General features: G+C 41.7%; 1 protein-coding gene across 7 annotated transcripts; it reads right to left on the bottom strand.

Moving 5' to 3' along the window:
- Positions 1-5,161: 5,161 nt before the first annotated feature.
- Positions 5,162-21,292, bottom strand: pou2f1b (POU class 2 homeobox 1b). 7 transcript variants are annotated; one of them, XM_080291043.1, is made up of 14 exons: positions 21,144-21,236; positions 13,082-13,147; positions 12,359-12,450; positions 10,492-10,665; positions 9,745-9,862; positions 9,547-9,638; positions 9,186-9,359; positions 8,868-9,009; positions 8,588-8,733; positions 8,223-8,408; positions 7,578-7,692; positions 7,145-7,478; positions 6,958-7,046; positions 5,162-5,837 (listed from the first exon to the last, which is right to left on the bottom strand). In XM_080291043.1, the coding sequence occupies exons 1-14, from the start codon at positions 21,187-21,189 to the stop codon at positions 5,566-5,568; spliced, it is 2,046 nt and encodes a 681-aa protein (XP_080147169.1). In that variant the 5' UTR covers positions 21,190-21,236; the 3' UTR covers positions 5,162-5,565. The 7 variants fall into 7 exon arrangements, with proteins under 7 accessions (XP_080147169.1, XP_080147168.1, XP_026000161.1 ...); XM_080291042.1 differs by having other exon boundaries at positions 8,588-8,743; positions 8,869-9,009; XM_026144376.2 differs by having other exon boundaries at positions 8,223-8,411; positions 21,144-21,232.
- Positions 21,293-21,651: the final 359 nt, after the last annotated feature.

The following is a 21,651-nucleotide window of genomic DNA, read 5'->3' as shown; positions in this document are numbered from 1 at the left end:
TTTGTCTCTTAATACACATGCTGCAGGGTGAAAGGGAGAGAGAGAAACCAACAGAGACACACACAGGACAGAGAGATATCTTTGGTATCTGCATTTGTCAAAAGTTAAATATTTGGATTTTTGCTTTGGGATAGCGCTTGTGAGGTCCTACAACCTCACTTGGAGTAAAGCATTAAACAAAGTGTCACTGAAGCCCTGCCGACCAGGAGGTCTGAGTCAGAGGGACACAGTCCATGCAAAGTGAAGGACCATGATGCATAGTGTCACAGCTGATCAGAGTCTGTAGTGAGGAGTCAAAGAAGAGAGCAGATGAAAGGGAGAGGAAGGAGGAGGAGGACAGGGAAGGGGACACAGCAGAGAGTTTTAGCGAATGCAGGATGTGTATTCCTGGAGACAACAACAGGGTCATGTCCTGGGACTACAGTGTACAGATGAGGAAGAGAGACGCACTGAGAGGCAGGAATAGCATTTTTCGCCGCAGTCCTTGAGAAAGGAACGACGGAGGGTGGGACATCAATCCAACCAACCAAACGACAACAGCGCTCAAGACAGACAATCATACAGAGTCCTGAGCAGATACAGTGTGCACAGGATCAACCCTCAGTGTGTATTAACAAACATCACCCAGCTACCACCGCATCGGTTCGTGTCTGCCGGCGAAGCCCGCCCGGCCCCTGCTACCCCTCCCTTCCGATCCCCGCCCACAGGCACTGAAACCACTGCAGAGGCGTCGAAGGGGGCGCCGGACGCACATTCGAATGCAATTTTAAAAAAACAAAACAACAACCTCTTTACAAACGAATCGAGGGGCGTGCAGCTGGGATTTGATGTTGAGCAGTGAGGCGGGGATGGGCGAGAGGCGGCGTCGATCACATACAATCAAGTTAGTAAGAATTCTTTGGTTATCGTTGGTACCACAGGGGAGCGAGAGCGGGCTGCGACGGCGAGCCATCACGTGGGAAGAAGTGCACATACCTGTACCAAGCCAAGAGTGAGAAAATAAATAAAGCAAGATTGTCAAACTTTAAAAAAAAAAAAAAAAAAAAAAAGGGTGGGGTGGGGGGTGTCCATAGAATTCATCAAAATTCACGTTTTCATGAATGAAATCCTTCAGTGCACAAGAAATTGTGGAAGAAGAGCAGCAGATGTTTGCCCCTTGTTACACACAGATTCACCTTTTATGCCTTCTCTTGTTTACACCTCTTTGTGAGTACTGGTATGTAGTTCGTCTCCCTCTTGTGGCGGCTCCACAACCCTTCACTAAGTACAGGTATGAACACGCTTCTCCACTGACAAGTTGGTGTATTTTAGTCTTTTTTTTTTATGATTTTTAAAAACATTTGTTTCATAAGTAGATTAAAGCAGGTTTCACTCAATCTTGAGTTAAAAATGAGGTATACAACAGCTCCTTTAGCCTTACTGGTGCGCCACGCAACCTTTGACATTTAGTAAAAGGAGAAAACAAACAAACAAAAAACCAAAACTCTCAGCAAACCAGTGTGGTGGGTCAACATACCGTCTGTTAGATGCACAGCTGATCCGCAAGAATCTCAGGATCACCTGAAACCGAAGCTTCACAAGCAAAGCCAGTGGCAAGCAGACAGTTCGTGAGAGTCCAAGCGGACCCCAGACAAACTGAAAGCTGGCTTGGCTCTCGGCAGTGGCTTGCTTAAAGCTTGAAGTTAATTTGTAAAGACCCTCAGTCAGGAAACTTCAAACAAAATCCCAAAACAAAACAAAGTCCTCTTGTCTCACCCTTTTTTTTTTTTTTCAAAAATCAGTCTAAACACCTGCTGGAAGATGGGAAAGATGCACCAAAATGGTTTGCAGACTGTCCTCCCTGGCCTCTCTTTAAATGACACACTCACACAAACACACCTGCCTGCTGGAATTATTAGTAAAGCTTTTTCTCACAGGTATATCCTCCTACCTGTCTAAGTCGCACCTAAAAACCATAGGTAGCAACATAATCGTCCCACGCTCTAAAATGCCCAGAGTACACTGTACTGTTTCAGTGAAAACAATGCACCAGGTGAGCTGGGTGCCCATGCTCTCTCTCACTCTCACACACATACAGAACAACAATGCTACAATGCTCATGTCTTCTACGTAACAATAAGGCATAAATGATAATGTTAATCTTCTTTGTCAAACTAAGAAAGCCAGTGATCTTGCCCTCTCACACTATACAAAACAATTAAAGGCATAAAGTAATACATTAAAAAAACCAAATGATTGTTAAAGACAGCACAGCAAATCAAATCCACAACAACTCAACCAAATATATATATTTATACATCTATTAAAAGATTAAGATCAAATGCTTCAGAGTCTCCTATTAACCACAGGACCTGTCTGCCAGGAGCGCCTGAGCGAGCCCCTCCTGTCGAACAGACGTCGCTGGTTCAGCGAGGCGTCATCTCGAGCTCCATCTCAAATTTTTTGGTCTTGACAGTTTAATAATAAAAAAAATGAAAATAAAACTTAGGGGAGATTTTTTTTTCTGGGGGGGGAAGTATGATAAACACTACATTCAGTCTTGGTAACATACTGGTTCAAATATAAAATATGAATATCTTACAAGTGTTTATATATATATTTATATGTATAGAATTAAGAAAAGATCGTTTCTCTAATTCTTAAGTCTTTCCTCAGATAAATATTTCAGTAACATCCTATGGTGCCAGTGGCAACTGGTTCATGTTGCTTGCAAACCTCCAAAACTCCAAACAAGCACTGAAACACGACTGAGTTCTTCAGGGCTCTTGTGGCCTCAAAGTTAAGGAAAGAAAGAAAAACAAAACACACCCACCAAGCTGCAAAGAGAAAGGCTTTTACTTTGGCAAGAAGGATCTCAAAATAATATTTAAACCTGGAAATACCCCATAAATAGTAGTACTAGAAAATAGCAGTAGTAGGTTGTCCTTGCAATGGTTCCTATGTATGGTTCATCAGTATAAACGCTGAATGGCAAGCCAGTCAGTAATTATACATTCTACAATGCTGTATACAGAGAAATGTCTAAAAGGTGAACCTATGTTTGAAGCGCTGCTGAGGTATATTTAGTCAAAAATAATTCAACAGAAAAGAAGCACACGAGAGGGGAACGGGGACAAATTTCACTGCTTGCAGTCTGAGTGAGTTACTAATTGCTGTGTTTGTCATTTTGAAGCAGAACAATGCTACTTTTGTGTGGGGTTTAGCTGAACGTGCAGCACAGAACGGTACTTATCCCACCGCTGTGTTGGCTAAGATAAGTTCGGGGAGTTTTTAAACTAGTCCCCAGACAGATTTCGGGTGCAGCATATCGTTTCCTAGCATGCTGGTTTGGAACGGCGGAGCTGAGAGGAGGTGAAGTATTTATGGATTTACATAAGTGATCCCTCCAGCAGGGATAGTGCGAACTACAATACCCTGATTCTCACAGGATGTAGTCTTAAAGCTATTAGAAAGCATGCAGGCGTCTTGACAGCTCAACTCTGACAGGAGTCTCAGCAGCAAGTTGTTAAAGCTAAAGTTTCTGTGATCCTTATCCAGCAGCACCAAATCACGAAAATCAGGTATCGACTGAGGAGGGAGAAAAATAAAGAAATAAATTGTGGAGATTTAAGAGAGTGAAAAGCAACTTGTGTGCTCAAGACAGGCACAGCAACTACTGAGGAAAACCACTTTGGTTCAAGCTGTTGTTTTATGGCTGAATATTAGCACAAAACCAAAATCAGATCTTTTCCATTATGCTTCAGAAAAGTCCAAAACTGCTACCACAACTGATTAGAAAGGAAAAGGCGCCACTAAACGGCTCGCATTAAACCAGATTAAGCATTGGGCCGAGGCCACGGTGATTTAATAAAAACTAAATTTAAAAAGTAAAATGATAATAATAGAAGTAAAAAGAAACTACTTCCTCATACTCCAACCCACCAATCCCTCTCTTTTTGGTCAGTTGTGCTGCCAATTAAAAATTTAAATATGAGACACTTGGTCAAATCAAACAAAATAACAAAAGAAAAGAAAAAAGAAAATGTAGTCTTTGGAAAATGATCATCAAAATATTGCATTTCTATATTCTGACTATGAAGAGATTTTTGTACTCATAAATATATTGACTAGACTAAGCTACACCGACTACACACAGCAATTATTTTAACAAATATTTTTGGTATATCTTAAAGTAGGTAAGCCAGTCGAACGACTGCAAACAAAATAAAGAGACAGAATTTCAATCCTCCCAAAACAGGCAGACTGCAGCTCATCAATCCAGTTATTTGGTACAGATACTGTGCACAAGTAGATACGACGGTACTTCTAATAAAAAAAAGAAAAAAGAAACCAAACACCCCCCCCCCCAATACACTATCCCCATCCAGGCAAAGCCACCACACCACAGTTCAGGTTTGGTGAACATGACTAGTTCCCTCCACAAAAAAAAGACTGCAGAGCCTCGTAGATCGTGCGGCTGCTGAACTCTCAGCGTCTGCCTGAGCTGTCGACGACACGCAAACGTCCACATCCAAAACTTAATGTACAGTGTTCCAACGGATCACAAACCAAAACAAGTCACCCTTAATCAGACTCAGGTCTGCAGCTCACTTTAAAGCTCTCAATGTAATGTTTTCAGTCATTTTTCTATCAGTGTCGATAATCCACACCGAGACCGTCGTTTTACAGAGGCTCGGTGGCTACTGCACCACCACCCATGTAAAACTCAGTGTTTCCAGAAGAGAGACTCGGAGAGACACGCCGCGTCCCTCCGACCCTTAAAGCAATGATAACCTTTATATCGGCCACTTATTACTTATTTTTAAAGCCTTATAACCACGATTAAAAAGTGATAGTTAAATCTTAACTTAACATTAGACTTACAAAGATCGGAAAATGTCGAAAAATATAGACAGTAAAAGATAAAAAGGGAAAAAAAGTCTCTAAAATATAATTTGATATGATTTACAACAAGGCCTGTCAAGAAACAAAAAACCAAACGAACAAAAAAAACCCCCAAAAAACAAAAACGAGAGATAATTAAAAAGAGCGACACACAAACCCCCATTAGTGATTACCGTATGAACATTGTGAAATTAGTAGTAAATCAATTAAGTTTGAATGTTAGAAGAGAAAGTTTGTTTTTGGTTAGAAGAATTTCAGAGAAAATTCTGACCTGCAAAGAGGAGGATATATATATATATGTATATATGTATATGTATATACAGCTCGATGACGCCGACGATATTTTCTCCCTGGACACTTGTCAAGGTTCAGGAGAAGCGGCAGGCCGACAACAGTGTCCATCTGGTTACTGTTTGTGTGGAAAATTAAAAAACATCCAAGAATCATAAAGAAAAAAAATAATAAAAGAAACCAACAGTTAAACCCACCCTTATGTTAAGTCCTTTTCTTTTTGGCGGCAGCAAAAGGATTAATTTATGGTAGATACAATGGAGAGGATGCGGGGTGGTTAGTGAAGTGCAGAGCCTATATCAGAGTACCACCCTCGTCCTACACGTTGTGAAAGGAGTAGTGCTTGACGTAATTAATTGGGCGTTAATTCGAGATGCAGCCTGACTGGCTTCACTGAGCCTTGGGGGCAGTGGTAATGGTCGAGGCTTGCACAGGCACAGCAGCCGTGCTGACTTGATGATGACCGTCGGCAGTGACCTGAAGCCCTCCCATGCCGGGCGACACCAGGCTGACGGGGTTGCTGGTGAGCAGCGACAGGTTCTGGGGGTTCAGGAAGAGCGGCGTGGTCACCAGGTTGGGGGTGTTACCAGCAGAAGTGTTGGCGAACAGCAGGTTACTGCCGTCCAGAGAGGTGATGGGGATTGTGCCGCTCGATGCCAGTGCTATGGAGATGTGAAAGAAACGGTGTAAAGGTAAGAAAGGTGCACAGGTTCACCAAATGAGGAGAGCATTTCCATCATCATTTTTTTGAGACCGCACGATAAATTGTTTAATTCGCAGAAGTAATTTTCTCTAAGCAGGATAAAACCTTGTGGGTGTGGCTTAAATGAATCTGTTCTTATTATGCAAATGAGTCATGTCCTCATTAAGTGTTTGCTTTCATTACACTAATTATAGAAATAATGGGCAGTCTTATTGCCCTTATTTTTTCTAATCATCCTTTCAATCATTTATATACTCCAACTTATTTAGCTATTGTATTCATTGAGTCATTCCTTCTGCTAAATTTAGTCTAATTTGGTCGTTTGGCGTTAAGACGTTCCCCCAGGCCAAAAATATCTGTTAAAGAAAACAAAATAATATAAATTTTAAACTATTGCAATTTAAAAAGAAACAAAAGAGATAACCTTCTGACAGTTTGTGAACATTGCTTTGTCATAACTTCCTGTCACACCCTCAATGACCTCAAACTAATATTTAAATAAACAAATGACTTAACACAATAAAGTTATTTAAATTAAGCTGGCACCGCAATCATCCACAAACCCCAATCGCAAACATCTTGAAATCACAACAAAAACAAAAATATGACCACGATGACCCAGGGACTTCTAAGCAGCTAGCAACTGTTCTCAATTCCCAGATGTTTACTGACTATTGTTAAAAGATGAACAATAGTCAGAAAATGAAAAGTAGTAGTCCTGGGAGTGTGACTGAACCAGCCGTCAGTACTCCTCACAGCGTTGAGGGAGTGGAAATCAGAGGAAAAGGAATATGTCGATCAGTGCTGTGAAATCTTGGCTGTACAGTGGCTGTCATTAATTTTTTTTTTTTTTTTTTTTTTTTTAAAGTGGGTTGATGAGATTTGTAAATCATTGTATTCCGTTTTAATTTACATTTTACAAAGCTCCCCAATATTTTTGGATCTGGGGTTGTACATTACAAAAATCAGTCCTTATCTGCAGGTCTTGGAACCTCATAATCACATAACTACTTGCAATTCTGATTAGAAACTATGTGCACAGACATAATTCAATGACTTGTCATGTAACAGGTGCTCACCTTGAATGGTAGCCAGAGTGCTGTTGCTCATGAGAGCAGGGCTCAGTGCACTGCCCAGGCCGCCAGGAGCCAGACTGAGGAGGGCACCCCTGGACACACAAAGAAGATCATGTAGTATAACAAAAACAACACCTCAACAACTGTCTGGCTTTCACAAAGATCTTATATGAACACAGCTCATGCTAACCCTTGAGTAAACTGCGAAGATGCCATCAGTGCTGGGTTGAGCCCTGCAGCAGCAGCCATAGCTGCAAAACTGGCGCTGGGTAGCGAGGCGGCCCCCTGCAACGCGGCCGAAAGCCCCGGAGCTGCCACCATCACCTGACCCGTCCCTAAACTGGTAGCGATGGATGAAGGCGCCTGGGTGACAATGGTTGGCGCCTGCGTGCCAGCTTTGCTCTCCGTGCTCGTGGACTGATTACTCGTCTGGGACGTGCTTAAAGACAGAGAGCTTGTTGCTGTGGTAACCACAGGCGCAGTTGAGATGACAGATGCAGTGTTTGTGGCTCCAACTGTCGTGCCTTGTTGAAGGCAGATAAAAAGAAATTAAAGTGAATTTTTAATCAACATTTACCATCGGGTATACACACACGCACAAAGTGAATAGTGCACGCACACACCTGTGAAAGACAAACTGGGGATGCTGGTGTTGGTGAGAGGCATCACTGGGTTTACAGTCAGAGTGGTGGGTGTGGTAATAGTTGGGCTGCTATCAAGGCTTGCTGTGCTGGCCACCTGGGCAAAAGAAGGAGAATTGGAGGATTTAAATACAAGTCGAAAGACAAATTGGTCGACATTCTGATATTCTAGCTGAGCCCACAGAACATATAAGGACCTGCCATGTAATCAGAGACAGTACATATAAAAAGATGAATGATCCCAAAATTAGATTTAACAAAAGGTGGATCAGAGAAACAGGACAATTCTAAAAATCACACTGCTTTTTCTAACTACAAATGGGTCTAAAATTTGCAATATGGACACTATTTTGTGTTATGCATGACGTAAATCTAGGGAATAAATAAGTTATAAGAATAAACTTATTAGACAAATATTTACTGAAGTTCTTTTCGTGTAGAGTTCTACAGAGGACAAGAGACAGGATGAAATCTTATGGTACTTCTACAATGACTTCACATTTCAGACCCAGATGCATCATCCATATTTTACGTTAAGTCTCCTAACGTGATCCACATATAGACACATAAACTTTAAACACAGTATTAAACAGTGCTGAGAATCCCTTTGGTGAGTGGCAGTCTTACCAAAGGGCTGCTGGGGGTGAAGATAGATTTGATAGGGGTGTTGCCTCCTCCACTGTTGCCACTACTGGGAGGATTAATCCTCTTCTCTTTCTGTCGTCGATTGCAGAACCAGACCCGAATCACCTCCTTCTCCATGTTGAGCTGGTCAGCGATCATGGTGATCTCTTCAGAGGTAGGTTTTTGGTTCTGCTTGAAGAGGGCAAAGAAGCCAGAGATTCCCTGTCAGCACTGAGGAAACTGCTGTACTGTGTTTTTTCTACCATTAACGGAGGACTAAAAGTGTATAATGTGATCATCTCAGATACTGAATAACCAAACTTTTCCTTATATAATCAATATGGAGTTCCGAAGTGTGTGTTTCTCACCTCCAGAAAGCTCTTTTCTAAGGCCACTCGAATGTTGGTCTCGATACTGGTTCTTTTCTTCCGTCTGCGGTTGATTCCCTCTATGCCCATGCCCTGGGAACCCAGGGCACTGGGGCTCGACAGGGACTGGTCAGATGTCAGGTTCTCTGCACAAACAGCATTGACACAAAGAAAAGGAAGGGAGGTAAAGACAAGGTATGCATACACAACCCACCCACAAGCACCAATGTGAGAAAGCAAGAGTGATCAGCTGCACAGTCAGGTGGGGTCAGAGACAAACCTGCATCATTGAGCCACTTCTCCAGCAATGGCTTGAGTTTGCACATGTTTTTAAAGCTCAGATTCAAGGCCTCAAAGCGAGAAATAGTAGTTTGGCTAAAGTCGTTTCCATACAGCTTCCCCATGGCCAGGCCAACATCCCCCTGTGAGAAGGAGAGATTTACCTGTGAGTTATTTATAGTGGTATATTACATGAACAAAGATCTGAATATGATCTGAATATGAAAACAGCCATGTGTTTGCAGTTTAAAGAAATGCCCACATCCGCAAGTCAAAATATAACTGAACTTATGGTGATTGACTGACTCTCAGCACACACCTGCGTAAAGCCCAGTTTGATACGTCTCTGTTTAAAAGTCTTGGCAAACTGCTCCAGCTCCTCAAGGTCACTAGGTTCCTCCAGAGTGGGAGTATCCAACCGTTTGGGTGGCGTCTGACTGTGAGGCAGGGACTGAATAGGTGTGGTTGCTGTTGTGCGGGTTGGGGTTGCAGGCTGGAAAGACGAGAAATACAGCAAATGTGACTGTTTTGTAGGTTTAAAAAGAGTTAAAGAATAAATTATTGAGAATAAATCATTAAAAAAAAAACAAACTTGTCAAGCTGTCAAATGTAAGCACTACCAGAGTAACTGAAGACAATTTTAAAGCTAGTTTAAAAGATGTACTTGCATCATTACCAACCTGAGTTGCAAGGGTGATGCTTGGTTGAGTCGACAGGAGGTTAGGTTGGCTTTGAGGTAGTTGAGTTAGAAGACTCTGGGCTTGCAATATGCCTGAAGTGGGGATGATGGATGGAAAGGAAAGATTAAACAAAAGCTTCGATAGCCATACTTGAGTACATCTCTCCTTGTAATTCTGCAGCGCAACAGATCAACCTACCCTGCTGGGCCTGCGGAGCCTGTGAGATAATGAACTGAGGCTGCAGTGACGTGGCGATAGGGTGGCCAGGCTGAACCAGGACAAACTGGGGCAGACTTAGATTCTGCTGTTGTAAAGACTGCAAAAAATATGAAAACAACCATGTAACTGTTTATAAAGCTCACAATCCTAAAGACTTTGACACAACTTTGTTTCATGTAAAATTGTCCCACAATGTCTACATTTATTCTAATCATGTGTAATTTGGTACAACCTCTACTTTTCTATTGCTCTGACAGGGTAGCAAACAAATATGTATTAAGCTATGTGTAATGTGTCTCCACATATTTATAAGTGTAGAAGTTCCATTATTAAAGTGCAGTCCTCAACTACTTTGATGAATAAACGTTTTTGCCAAAGCCATTACCACAGATGTTGAGGACTATTTTGTTTGTAACAGTTCATTTTGTCTAAGAGAGAAAGCTCGAGTCATTTAGGTCATTTGCATGTTTTCCTCATTCTTTAGCTGCCTTGTTTGCTCCCAGAAAGGCAGTTTCAAATAATCCAATATGGCCTTCATACCGTTTGAAAAAACAATATTGATATTTAATTTCACCACAGACTTTTCATGTCTATTGTTTGTATGTGGAAAGATGTTCAGCTTTACTTTTTTGTGTGTTGTGTAGGGCTACAAGCTTGCAAACACTTTACGGTACAACATTTTTCAGAGCTTGCAGGAACTCTGGCGCATAGGGGATTGAGCCTTACAGGGGCAATCTGGATGGGCTGTGACAGGGGCAGCTGGGTAATTGGTGTGGCTGCAGAGGCTGAGATGTTGTCCCCGGTGGTGCTGTTCTGCTGGTTGGCAGAATGCTGCACGGCAGCAGCCAGGAGCTGCACTTGGGCCTGCTGGAGAAACAGCTGCTGCTGCATTGGGCTCAACTGAGGCAGACAGGAGGAAAACAGAGACACGTAAGTGTTAATACAAGTAACTTATGATCATCAGATAAGTTAGTAAGTATGTCAGTGTTGTCACTATACTTTACTTCGATAGCCTTCCAAAGCTAGTACAATACTGCAGTGAAATATTAGAGAAATCCAATTCATGTGTGCATAATATTACTCACTAGAGTCTTGATATATTGGTTTTTCATCATTATGTATGATAAGAGAGGCACTTTAATTACCCGTGCCTTGGTCTGGCTTTATGAACAGCAGCAGGTTGATCGGATTGTTTGATGCATTTGCCAACAATTGTTTTATTGTTTCGGTGGCTGCTCCAGTTCACTGAACTAGACCACAGCTCTGTCTATTCTAATTATACCGACTTGTGTTCATACACCTTTACAAATGATACTGAAACAGTTTTTTTAATTATTATTTTAAATTTACCATGTCAAACTAGTGACTGTTTATGAAAACTAATGAACAGTATTGCACTTAGCTTTTAACAGAGGTATCAAAGTTATACTGAATAATGTGGCAACACACATATGGTCCTCCACAGGCAGATGGAGACTCATGCAGCTGAGCCAGGCACAAGTGCAAATGAGCATGTTGATGTCATGTTCAAACTCAAATCCACATGCTGAGTAAACATTCAATCCTACATCGCACTGCAGCTGCATTCAACCATCCCTGGGCCATGGCTGGATATGAAATGTGTCATGTGGCTGGTTTAATGGCGAGTGCAGAGACACAAAGACTATGTCTAACCACAGGGATGAACAGGCAGACAGGCAGAGAAGACGCCAGCTTCAGCCAAGTTATCGTTTCGTCACCCAGCTGTGATTGACCGTGTGGGGGTGTCACCCCAAGATACACAACCAGGGTTTTAACTTACTCCAGCAATCTGTCCCCCGGCCAACATTAGCTGGGTTTGAGGCAATACGCTCTGCTGGACGGAGGTCAGAAGAGCACCCGAGTCTTCCGACTTTGACTAGTGGGGGTGAAGCAGAGGGGGGGAGGCTTAGACGAGATCTTCTGAGTTTTAACTTCATGTCATTGTAGCCAACATGAAATTAATTAAAAGCAATTTCAATGAATATTCAATTCAAACATTAAGCACCGCTAAATTAAAAGAAAAAAAAAAAAAAGCATACTAGTGAAAACAATGAAACGTTCTATTTCCATGCTACCTGAGTGGCTTTCTTTAAATGAGTCTTTGGTCTTTGAACGCAGAGAGGAATTTGAATTAGAAAGGCAGCGATAAAGTGGGTATTTAAAATGTGCTGCAGCCTTCAGAGACAAGAAAAGTGAAGTGAAGGGAGGGGAGAGTTGAGATGCTAATTAAAATAACTGTTATGCAGTGCATGTAAATTCTGCATAGATTTGCATATTCTCGGCCATCTGTTTCCGAGCAACCACAGAGCAGCTAATTAGCATACAGGGTTGATTAATCTGCCTTGTTGCCAGGCGACACTGGGAGAGCCTGGCTCATTTAAATGAACTCTTTCTGCTTGTGCATGTTTGAGTGAAGATGAGCATACCTCTGTTCAAACTTCACACCTCATTTTCGAGGCTACAACAAATGTGTGACATTACACCAAAACCAAACGTGCTCCCACCACAAAAACAGGAAAACAAAAAGTTACTTAAAAAGGTCAAGTATGCAATGTTGTACACAGTGTGGTACCTGTTGGAGGAGGGCTTGTGCATGTGCATTAGTGATTGCACTTGTGGTGGGCACCGTCTGCCTCTGAAAATCCAACCCATTGGTTTGGATACCTGAGAAAAGAAAATTTGAATTTATGCCATGTGCTGTTTGACACAACGTATGCCGTAAAAAAAACAAAAAAACAAAAAAACAACAACAACAACACAAAAACAAAACACAACAACAACAAAAAATAACAAATTAAAAAAGAAAAAAGAAGAAATCACTGACAAGAGAAGAAGAATCCATTTTCAAATACGAGGAAAAACTCTAAAAACATATTTTTATAAAGTGGCAGCATCTGTACTAGCTAACAAAATTATATATTTTAAGAGCATAAACAAACAATACTGTCAACAACATCAATTAATGTGTCATTACCCAGCAGGAGTACAAAGCTGTGCAATGAATCTGGATCTTCACTCTAAGCGTGTAATATTCAGACATAATGCACTGTGAGGTAAATGCCTCATATGACAAAGAGAGCTGCTAGCAAGCATTTTTGGAAAGCTGCCATCAATGTTTTCAAAATGAGATCATACAAAGAGAAACAGCAGGGGGGGGGTTTCTGTGACTTGAGCTGCTAAAATGTCCAAATAATTGCTGGCTATGACTCTGAAACCTGTTGAATGAGGTGGTAAAACTAAACACATTCTGATTTAAAAATGAAGATAACGGGAGAAAAAGCTGGAGATCACTCACCGGTGTTCCCGTCACCACTCTCCATTGCACATTTAGTAGTTTCTGACTGATTATTCACTTTAGCATCTGAAAGAGCCAGACAGAGACATGCTCACAGGCACTGCCGCCAAACAGAAGAACCTATTCTCTGATTTCAGGCGTACTTTCACTTTTGTCATCTGAGTACAACCATCACTGCACGTCAGGATATTCTTAATGAACAATAGCATTTCAGTCGCATTCATCATTTAAAGCAGCAAGCACTGAACAATACTAATCTCCAAAAAACTAACAGAAAAAAAACAACAAAAAAAAACAAAATCCCAGCAGCAGACTCATGAGGTCTTAATGCAACATAATCGCACAATGACATCGACCACCAGTGCAGTCCAGGTGAGCTCTGTTACAACCTCATCAAAAAACTCACCCGCTCTTGCTCCACCTGCGTTTTCCAGCATGGCTGCTGAACCTATCAAGTAAAACTGCCTGGGCTGGGCAAGCCCACCGACAGGGTGTCCGGCGCTCTCCCACCTCCTCTCTTCACTCTCCACTGGTCAGCAGTGAGCAGAGTTCAATACAACCAGAGTTACACACAGACACAGTGGCAGTGTCCACCGCACGGTTCACTGAGCAACACTGGGATACGCGCACTGAGAGAGCCAACGGGGTTTAGGCAAACAGCTCTCCGTGCCTTTCCCTGCTCGCGCTTTTCTTTTCATATGGCTCTGCCCCTTTTTCTCTTTTACTGTGCCTACTGTGCACTCTCTCTCTACCGCTCCCCCTCTCCCGTGTGCCAAGATTGTCTGTACTTCTGAAAAAGTTCGCCCTCTCCCTCTCTTGCTGGAATGAAACAAACGACAAGTGCAGCTGGCGGCCTCCTCCAACTCTGCTGCCGCCCCCCCTCCCTTCCTCCTCCAACTCTATAATGAAGCATAATCAGTATTCAGCTGATTAAAGCCGTATGCAAATCTGCCCCTGCCTCGTTAGCAATGCAAGGCTTTGAAGTCCTGCGAGCAACGCATTTCACACCGGGCTCTGAAAGCTTTCTGCATAATTTAAACCCCTATAAATATTTATCAGCTCATTAGCATATTAATTGGATGGCTTTTGGAGGACGATAAAAAACAGGGGAATAAGGACGATAGAGAGGAGAAGGAGAAAAAAAGTGCTCAAACTAGCACTTGGCGCAGCAGAGAGAGGGGAGGCAGCAGCACAACACCAATTACTGTGCGAGTGCGGGCCTAAAAAGTAATTAGCTAAGAGCAGGTAAAGGGCTGAAGATATCCCAGAATGCACCATGAGGTGGTCTGGGTATGTTAGCAAGGTGGACTGCATTAATAGAACGTCTACGACTGCTCGCTCAGAACATCTCCAGGAGTCATGGAGACTTGGCCCAATTTCTAAGGGGGGGGAGGGGGGGGGCAAGAGGGGGGCGCTTGCTCAATCGGAAATAAATAACTTCACATTAATCCACCACAAGCCTGTCATTACTGCTAGACCCCCTGTGGCTAAGGCATTCCACAGCGAGCGGCTACAGAAAGTGGGTGGCGGGCTGTTGCTGTGTACGTTTATGTTGTGCTTGGGGATTAGCATATTTAAATTAGCTTTACATTCCAATAGTATTTCCTTTGAAGCCCTTTTAAATTCATTTCCAACAAGCGCCGAGTGCTAATACAGCAGGGAAGCGGCTCGGTTACGGTGCTGCACTGGTGTCCAGTGAGTCATAGCGACTGGACTGGAATGCATGGTTGTATTGTGGTCTAGAAGGGAAGGGGCTTACCAACTAAATCTACAACAACTGCTCCTGGCTAAAGCTCTAATCAACTTCTTCACTTATCCTCCTGCCTGACGAAAGGCATTTACATACTAGCTGACCAAGGGAAACAATGCCAAGAAGGCCCCAGTGGCTTTAACAAAGTACATACTGGAAAACAAACACACCTTTGTCAGCACAAGCAAGCCTTCACTCACCAAGGTATAATGGCAGCCATCTCTAAACTGCAGATAGCCAGAGACCCTTGAGATTTTTTTGTCTGACATACCCCAAATAGCTGCAAACACAACCATTGCGAAGTATAATGTATATTTTAACTGAGTGGCAAATGGATGTTGTTCATTAGAGTCACCACTAAGATTTAGTTTCATTATCATTTAATCTGCCAATTATTTTTATTCCCAAAGCTCAAGATGATATCTTCAAAACATCTGATTTTGACCAATGATTGAACACCCAAAAGTAAGAGGTTTACTGTAACTGAAATCCAAACAAATGAGAATCTTCAACCGATGAATATTCAGCAGCTTTTGTTACAAATTCCCACCACAACCAAAAATGTTACCATTTTATATACTTTCACACACACGCACTGGAGCCCTGAACTCTTCTAGATGTTAGTTTGCAAATGCCAGACACAGATTAGACATCGAGGTGAGAAAAGTCCAGGTAACAGTCACAGCTTGCGAGCAGTCATAGTGCGTCTACTGCGCCTTGCCTAAACCACACGGACAACCCGAACACTAAAAGAGATAACCCAGCTCTCTTTTTGTGCATCTCAGGACTTTTAAAGAAATTCAGAGAACACCGCTTACTGCTGCTAATCTGCTTGTGCCATCTTGTAGCTGGTAGCAAATAGGTTATCTAAATAAGAGCGTGCCCTTTATTTAAGAAAAGAAATAAATGCTCAGCAAACTTACCAGACTCTACTCCTCTTTCTGACTGTCCTCAACTCTCTGTCCAGCTCTAACCTCTCTGTTGCCTCTGACTGATGACACTATTATGAAACATTTCTATAAGCACTTCATTCCTTTCTAATTAAGACTTGATTTGATATTTCTGAGGGTCTTTCTACATTCTTGGCCTTTTTGTGCTTTAAAAAAATGATCAGATCTCTCTTTTGTGTGTCATTGCCCGTCTGCCAAATAAACACATGAATAGGCATCTTAACTATATTTTATAGAGCATGTTACCGTTTTATGAAATCTGGTGTTTTTTTTATTTAACTTTATCTTAATATACACAATGACAGATGTCATTGTGACTTGTAACAAACCAAACTGCTTGAAACTTTGTCAAGAATTTTTTAAGTTGTGATAACTTTATGAATAGACTTCCCAACATATAAGCATTAGGAGACATAGCTGTTATGTTCCATTATGGGCAGAATTTCTAGTGGTACAATTAAGAAGGCAAGTAAGAGCTGTGTAGTATATCCTTTGGTGTAATTGTAATTCTATAATTTGTGTGAGTGCTTTCAAGGCACATTTTTATAATAATTACAAACACAAACATATTTGTTTAGTTAACAACTCTAGGGACAACTGTTTTTAAAAAGGGTCAAGCTCCAGAAACACTGCTTGACCTTATATTCTTCGCTATGCACCCTGGAATGGGGGGAATTTTTGTCAGAAACCTCTGCTCTGTTTTAACAACCCCAGGAACTGGGGTTTGGACCCCTCAGTCCCCCACTATTGTTATTATGCTCACAAAGCCTCAGACCACACCAATAGCCTTCATTTATATGCTTCTAGAAAGTATACCTACACTTCTGTGTACTGATGTCCAGTGTTGAGCCTCCATACAATAGATTTTAGCCTGACTCAAGCCTATTGTTTACTAAGGCAGTTATGGGAAATGTCACACTAGCCTGCAAAGTCTCAAAGAGGCCATCTCAACAAAGTGCACAGGAGAGGTTAAGAAATAAGTCTTCTGTTCTTGACTTAATGCAACCAAATGAGAAAACAAAGGAGAAGTAGACACAGTTATCAGCAGTGCACTCCAACACATGTACAGCTACTTGGTTGAATGGGTTTGCAAAACCTTGCTGTGGAACAATGCTTTATACAAATACCCTGCAAAGAGAATTCTAAATAGCTATCTCATTAGTGCAGTAATATGGGATGGCTGGCTGAATACTGCAGAGCCGTTAATGTGAGCGGAGAGATTCAACTTGAGACAGAATGAAACTTAATTAGCACATCCACATTCTGTCCTGCTACCTATATCCTTCATCTTAAATATAAAATACATCCAGACCACTTTTCCACATCTGGATCAGTCTTAAATACTTAGACTGGTTTGGAACAGTCTGGTGTACGGTTACGACAGATAATCATTCAGTTTGAGGCAATTAAAACTAGGCAAAAAGCTTTGTGGTTTAATGCAGCATCAAAATGAATACCCAAACAATTCAAAATCGCTTTTAATACCAGTCAGTGTATTAAACCCAAACAGTCTGACAACAGAGGGTCGAAGCAGCAACAGTGGACTGAGCTCACAAATGAGCCAAACACTGGAAGCAGTGTAATTTGATGAACAGTAATGGGGCTAACATCACTGCAAGCTACTGTGGTATCTCTCTAGGGTGGTCATTAGCCAACTGTCTATAGGCTAGGTGGGAAATTCAATCTAACCAAATTAAAGTGAAGTTTCTCAGGGACAACAACTCAGCTACTTCAAATAGGCACGTACAGAGGTTAGCCACATGAACCAGTACTACAGTCTGAATTCAGACACACATGCACATGCATGAACATTTGATTATTAATGTGTTGTAGGGCTGCACGATTAATCGTTAGAAAATCGCGATCTCGATTCATACTTGTGTGCGATCTGACGACGACCACGATTGTACCGCATTTTGATCCGGGACGTAATCTGCATGAAAACAAGCGCTCACTCTTCCTGTTCAACAAATGACAAGGGCGGACCCTTATACCACGTGATACAGAAGCTGTGCCGTGTGATGCTAAAATTAGCAGGGATTAAACAACGGAGAACACGTCAGGGATGACGAGAAAGTGACAGGAGAAAATCCGTCCCGGTCAACCACCCAAACATCAATAACGGGAACCTTATACAGCGCTTCCCTATACCCGTCGAACTCCCGCAGGCACAAAGAAATTACGGAGGCTATTACTTATGACCTGACCAAAGATATGGCTCCCATCAACACTGTGCAAAACGAGGGATTTAGGAAAATGATCAACACCCTAGACAAACGCTACACAGTGCCGTCCCGCAACTATTTTTCTATTGTTTCACTACCTGCTCTATACACGCAGTGTCGAGCAACGGTGGAGATGGAATTTCAAGCAGTACAACATTTTGCAGCAACAACAAAACGTGAGACATTTGTTGTTTTTATGTTTATTTATTGTTTTTATGTTCAGTCTCAACTGTTACGAAGTTGATGTGCAGTTAATAAGTGCAATAAATATTTATACTGGAAAAGAGAATCGTGATCTCAATTCTAAGCCAAAAAATCGTGATTCTCATTTTATGCAAAATCGTGCAGCCCTAATGTGTTGTGTGTTTTACTTTTGTCTAATAGGAAAACAGTGCAGCCTTTTTCCTTTGGAAAAAAAAAAGTATCCAGCTTCCTGACTGTTGATACAAGCCAACATTTTAATCTCATCTATTTAAAGGACGGGCATTATTGCAATGATATTTCAGTCTGGATATTTTCAGACAAAAGGCCTCTGTTTTCTTAACGTGCTTTGCATTATATCGTGTTTGCAGCATTAAAAAAACGTTTTAATGAAATACAAATGTTTACTAATACTAGTGATCTTAATTATGTTAAGCACATGACAGTCATCATCAGGAACAATGTGACTACTTCCAATCTTTAGTATATAGAGTCTGATTTAATCTTCCAAATTAGTGTGTCATTTGTCTTAAAAAGCCTCCGTTTTTACAGATAAAGACCAGCTGGAAACATCTGCTTTACCTTGCTGCACTGTTTAATAAGGAATTGCTCTCTTTACCAGAGATCACCAAAAACAAAACAAGTAGTTACAACCCGAGGGCACAAAAGAGCTCTTTTTTTGGTTATAATTTTCCTTCATTTAAGAAAAAAAAAAGAAAGAAGAAGTCGTCTGACTGGAGCTTTCATGGAGGCCTTCTCAGTACTTTGAGATGGCATGTCCTGAATTTATTACGGCGAATGATGCATTATTCATAACAACTGTGTTTACATCAATGAATATTCATGATGGAACTACAAGGCTGGAATGAGGGTGGAACTGTAAAACTGGTTAAATGAGAAAAGTAGACTGAGTGTGAGGAAGACAGAATTACTTCTCGTATGTTCTTAAGTGCCCAAATTTAATATGCAAGATTTTTTTTTTAAAATTCCAGACAGTCAAAATGCTAACAGACACATTAGAATGTAACACTTCGAGCATTATTTTGAATATTAAACCATTTATGGCCTTTCTTCTCAAACAATCTATATCTTTTAGATTCATAACTGTCTTGCAATATAGAAGGAAACTGCCTGTAATGCCTGTCTGCGCATAAAGTTGCTAACAATGTGGGCAAAGTTTGAAATGAGTGTATCTACATCGGAAAGAATTCAATCTTATTCAAGAATCCTTAACAAAAAAACCAAACCTAAACCTTGTTTTAACTTGCTAAGGGACAATACGTTCCTCTGTAATTATAAGATAATGAGCCAGTTAAACCACTTAGAAAAAAAAAAAAGACAAGAACCCCCCCCCCCACACACACACACACACACACACACACACACACACCTGATGTGTCACACAAAAGCTGGCGCATTTTCTCAAATATAAAAAGTTGAACAGCAAAGATAATTACCTGCTCTTTACTGTTACTACAGACCTCAGACACGCTTCTATAAAACAAACTAAACAGCAAGCTCAGCTACATGGACTAAAGGAGAAGAAAAAGTGCCATCAAGCTGTGTCTTGCCCGGCCATGAAAGCAGCAGAGTGAATAATAAGAATGCCCTGCCTGTTATTACTGTGGCCTTCCGGAAGTGGGCCTCACCACCCCTCCCTGTGCCTGGGGGTGGCGGGTGGGGGATACACAGGTATAATCTTTGAATTCAGCCCAAGAACTCCAGCAACAAACACGCATGACGCGTACAAACCCGGTTCTCAAAACCGTTACGTCGGGCGCAATTAAAAGCTGCACAAATAAATTACACACATTGTAATGAGATGGATTAGTTCGCCTGGCAGACCAGGACCAAGCCGATGCCAGACTACTCCCACCTCAAGTTTAAAATAATAATATTTTTAAAAAAGTGCTCCACCCAAATTTCTAACTGTTTAACTTCCGAAATAAAGATGTCAAACACATTCATCTCAACATCTTACTATATATGTATCTATACTAAACTTAAAAAAAATTTGAAATAAAATCGCCGTGTACGTAAAGTTAGCCGATAAAGGGCTGACAAGTTGTAGCCAGTTAGCCGCTTGCAGGACAGCCGTATTCAAATGAAACACGGGAGGCCACATTTGAAAAGTCATCCGGCGTCGTGACACGTTATTGTGTTGACATGCATTTATTGTGTGCTCCTCGTCGACTGCTGTAACGCGCTGAACTCCGCACACTCTGGCTCAGGCAGGCAGGCCCCGCATGAATAACACAACAGGCTGTGCCGTGGCTCCGCTGCGCCGAGCACACAAAAGGCTGGGGCAAAACGCTCCGCTATAAAAATCACGTCGAGCACAAGCACTCCGAGCTGACTCCGTGTGTCTTTAACAAAGGGAAGGTCTGCTACAGTTGGATTAAATAACACCCTCCTCCCTTATAAACGACCCTTTGAAAACATACGAGCGCAGCCGCTGCCCGACTCGGCTAAAATGAATATGCAAACCCGTTTCAAAAGCTTCGGTGTGTGCATCAACACAAAGCCAAGCGCTAGCACGGCAGCTAACGCTAGCCACCTAGCATAATCATTTCAATCAAACCGCGTTCGTGAAAGGTCTAAATATGTCATACATGAACCAGAGCCACGATGGCGATTACTAATAAAATATGCTAAATTGTATTTGTCGACAGAGGTATGAATATGTAGCGGCGTACAGCCGTCTAATCACACAAAGGGGGGGGAGGCATGTTTCCATGTAATTTGCCGTCGCACTGCAAAGGCTCGTTTCCTCCTCTGTCAAATTACAGTTGGCTAGCTGTGTGTAAACTAAAACAGCGCCTAATATCGCCCATATCTGCTAATCAATCTGCATTTCATCAGTATGCCGTTAACATAAATTGTGAGTAACACAGTTTGAATATGAGTATGAATATGTAAAATGCTGTAATCATTACCTGCTCCTGAACTCTCATCTTGACTCGCTGCTCCTCCGTCCGCCATTTTGAATATTTAACCCGAAATCCCAGCCCTGACACACACACTCGCACATATACACGTACACAAATGCACGTGCACGTTTTCACGGATACCCGCATGCGCTCAGGGACCTGGTCTGGGGATAGTGGAGCGTGTTGTGAGCTGTGGCTTATTTACATACTTAAACAGGCATCTTGTTTTCTTTACACAATAATTTTTGAATTGAACAGGCCATGGGCGGATCACCCAGCGGACCTGCGCAGTATAATCGCGGAAAACATCAACACTAGCCCTGAAAATTGCCCAGAGCCATTTATGCTGGTTTGACTCGCCACTTAAAAGTCAAATAAAACAAAATATACCCAGAGGAATTTAAAAAAAAAAGCGTAATGTGTGACAACCACAGTCATCTTAATCGATGACTCAGGCACAGACTATTTCACAGAAATATCAGGAGAAATATTGTATTGCTATTTACTGGGGATT

This window comes from Astatotilapia calliptera, chromosome 16 (assembly GCF_964374335.1).
Source record: "Astatotilapia calliptera chromosome 16, fAstCal68.1, whole genome shotgun sequence".
Lineage (NCBI taxonomy): Eukaryota > Metazoa > Chordata > Actinopteri > Cichliformes > Cichlidae > Astatotilapia > Astatotilapia calliptera.
Note: the sequence above shows the minus strand (reverse complement) of the source record. Positions and strands in the feature narration are given on the sequence as shown.

Bases quoted from the DNA above. Each gene is read 5' to 3' on its own strand.
- pou2f1b (XM_080291041.1), bottom strand. From the start codon at position 21,189: ATGGCGGACGGAGGAGCAGCGAGTCAAGATGAGAGTTCAGGAGCAG. The intron at 13,148-21,143 runs GTAATGATTACA...TGGCTCTTTCAG, and splicing joins AGATGAGAGTTCAGGAGCAG to ATGCTAAAGTGAATAATCAG. The intron at 9,639-9,744 runs GTAGGTTGATCT...TCCCCACTTCAG, and splicing joins GGCTCCGCAGGCCCAGCAGG to GCATATTGCAAGCCCAGAGT.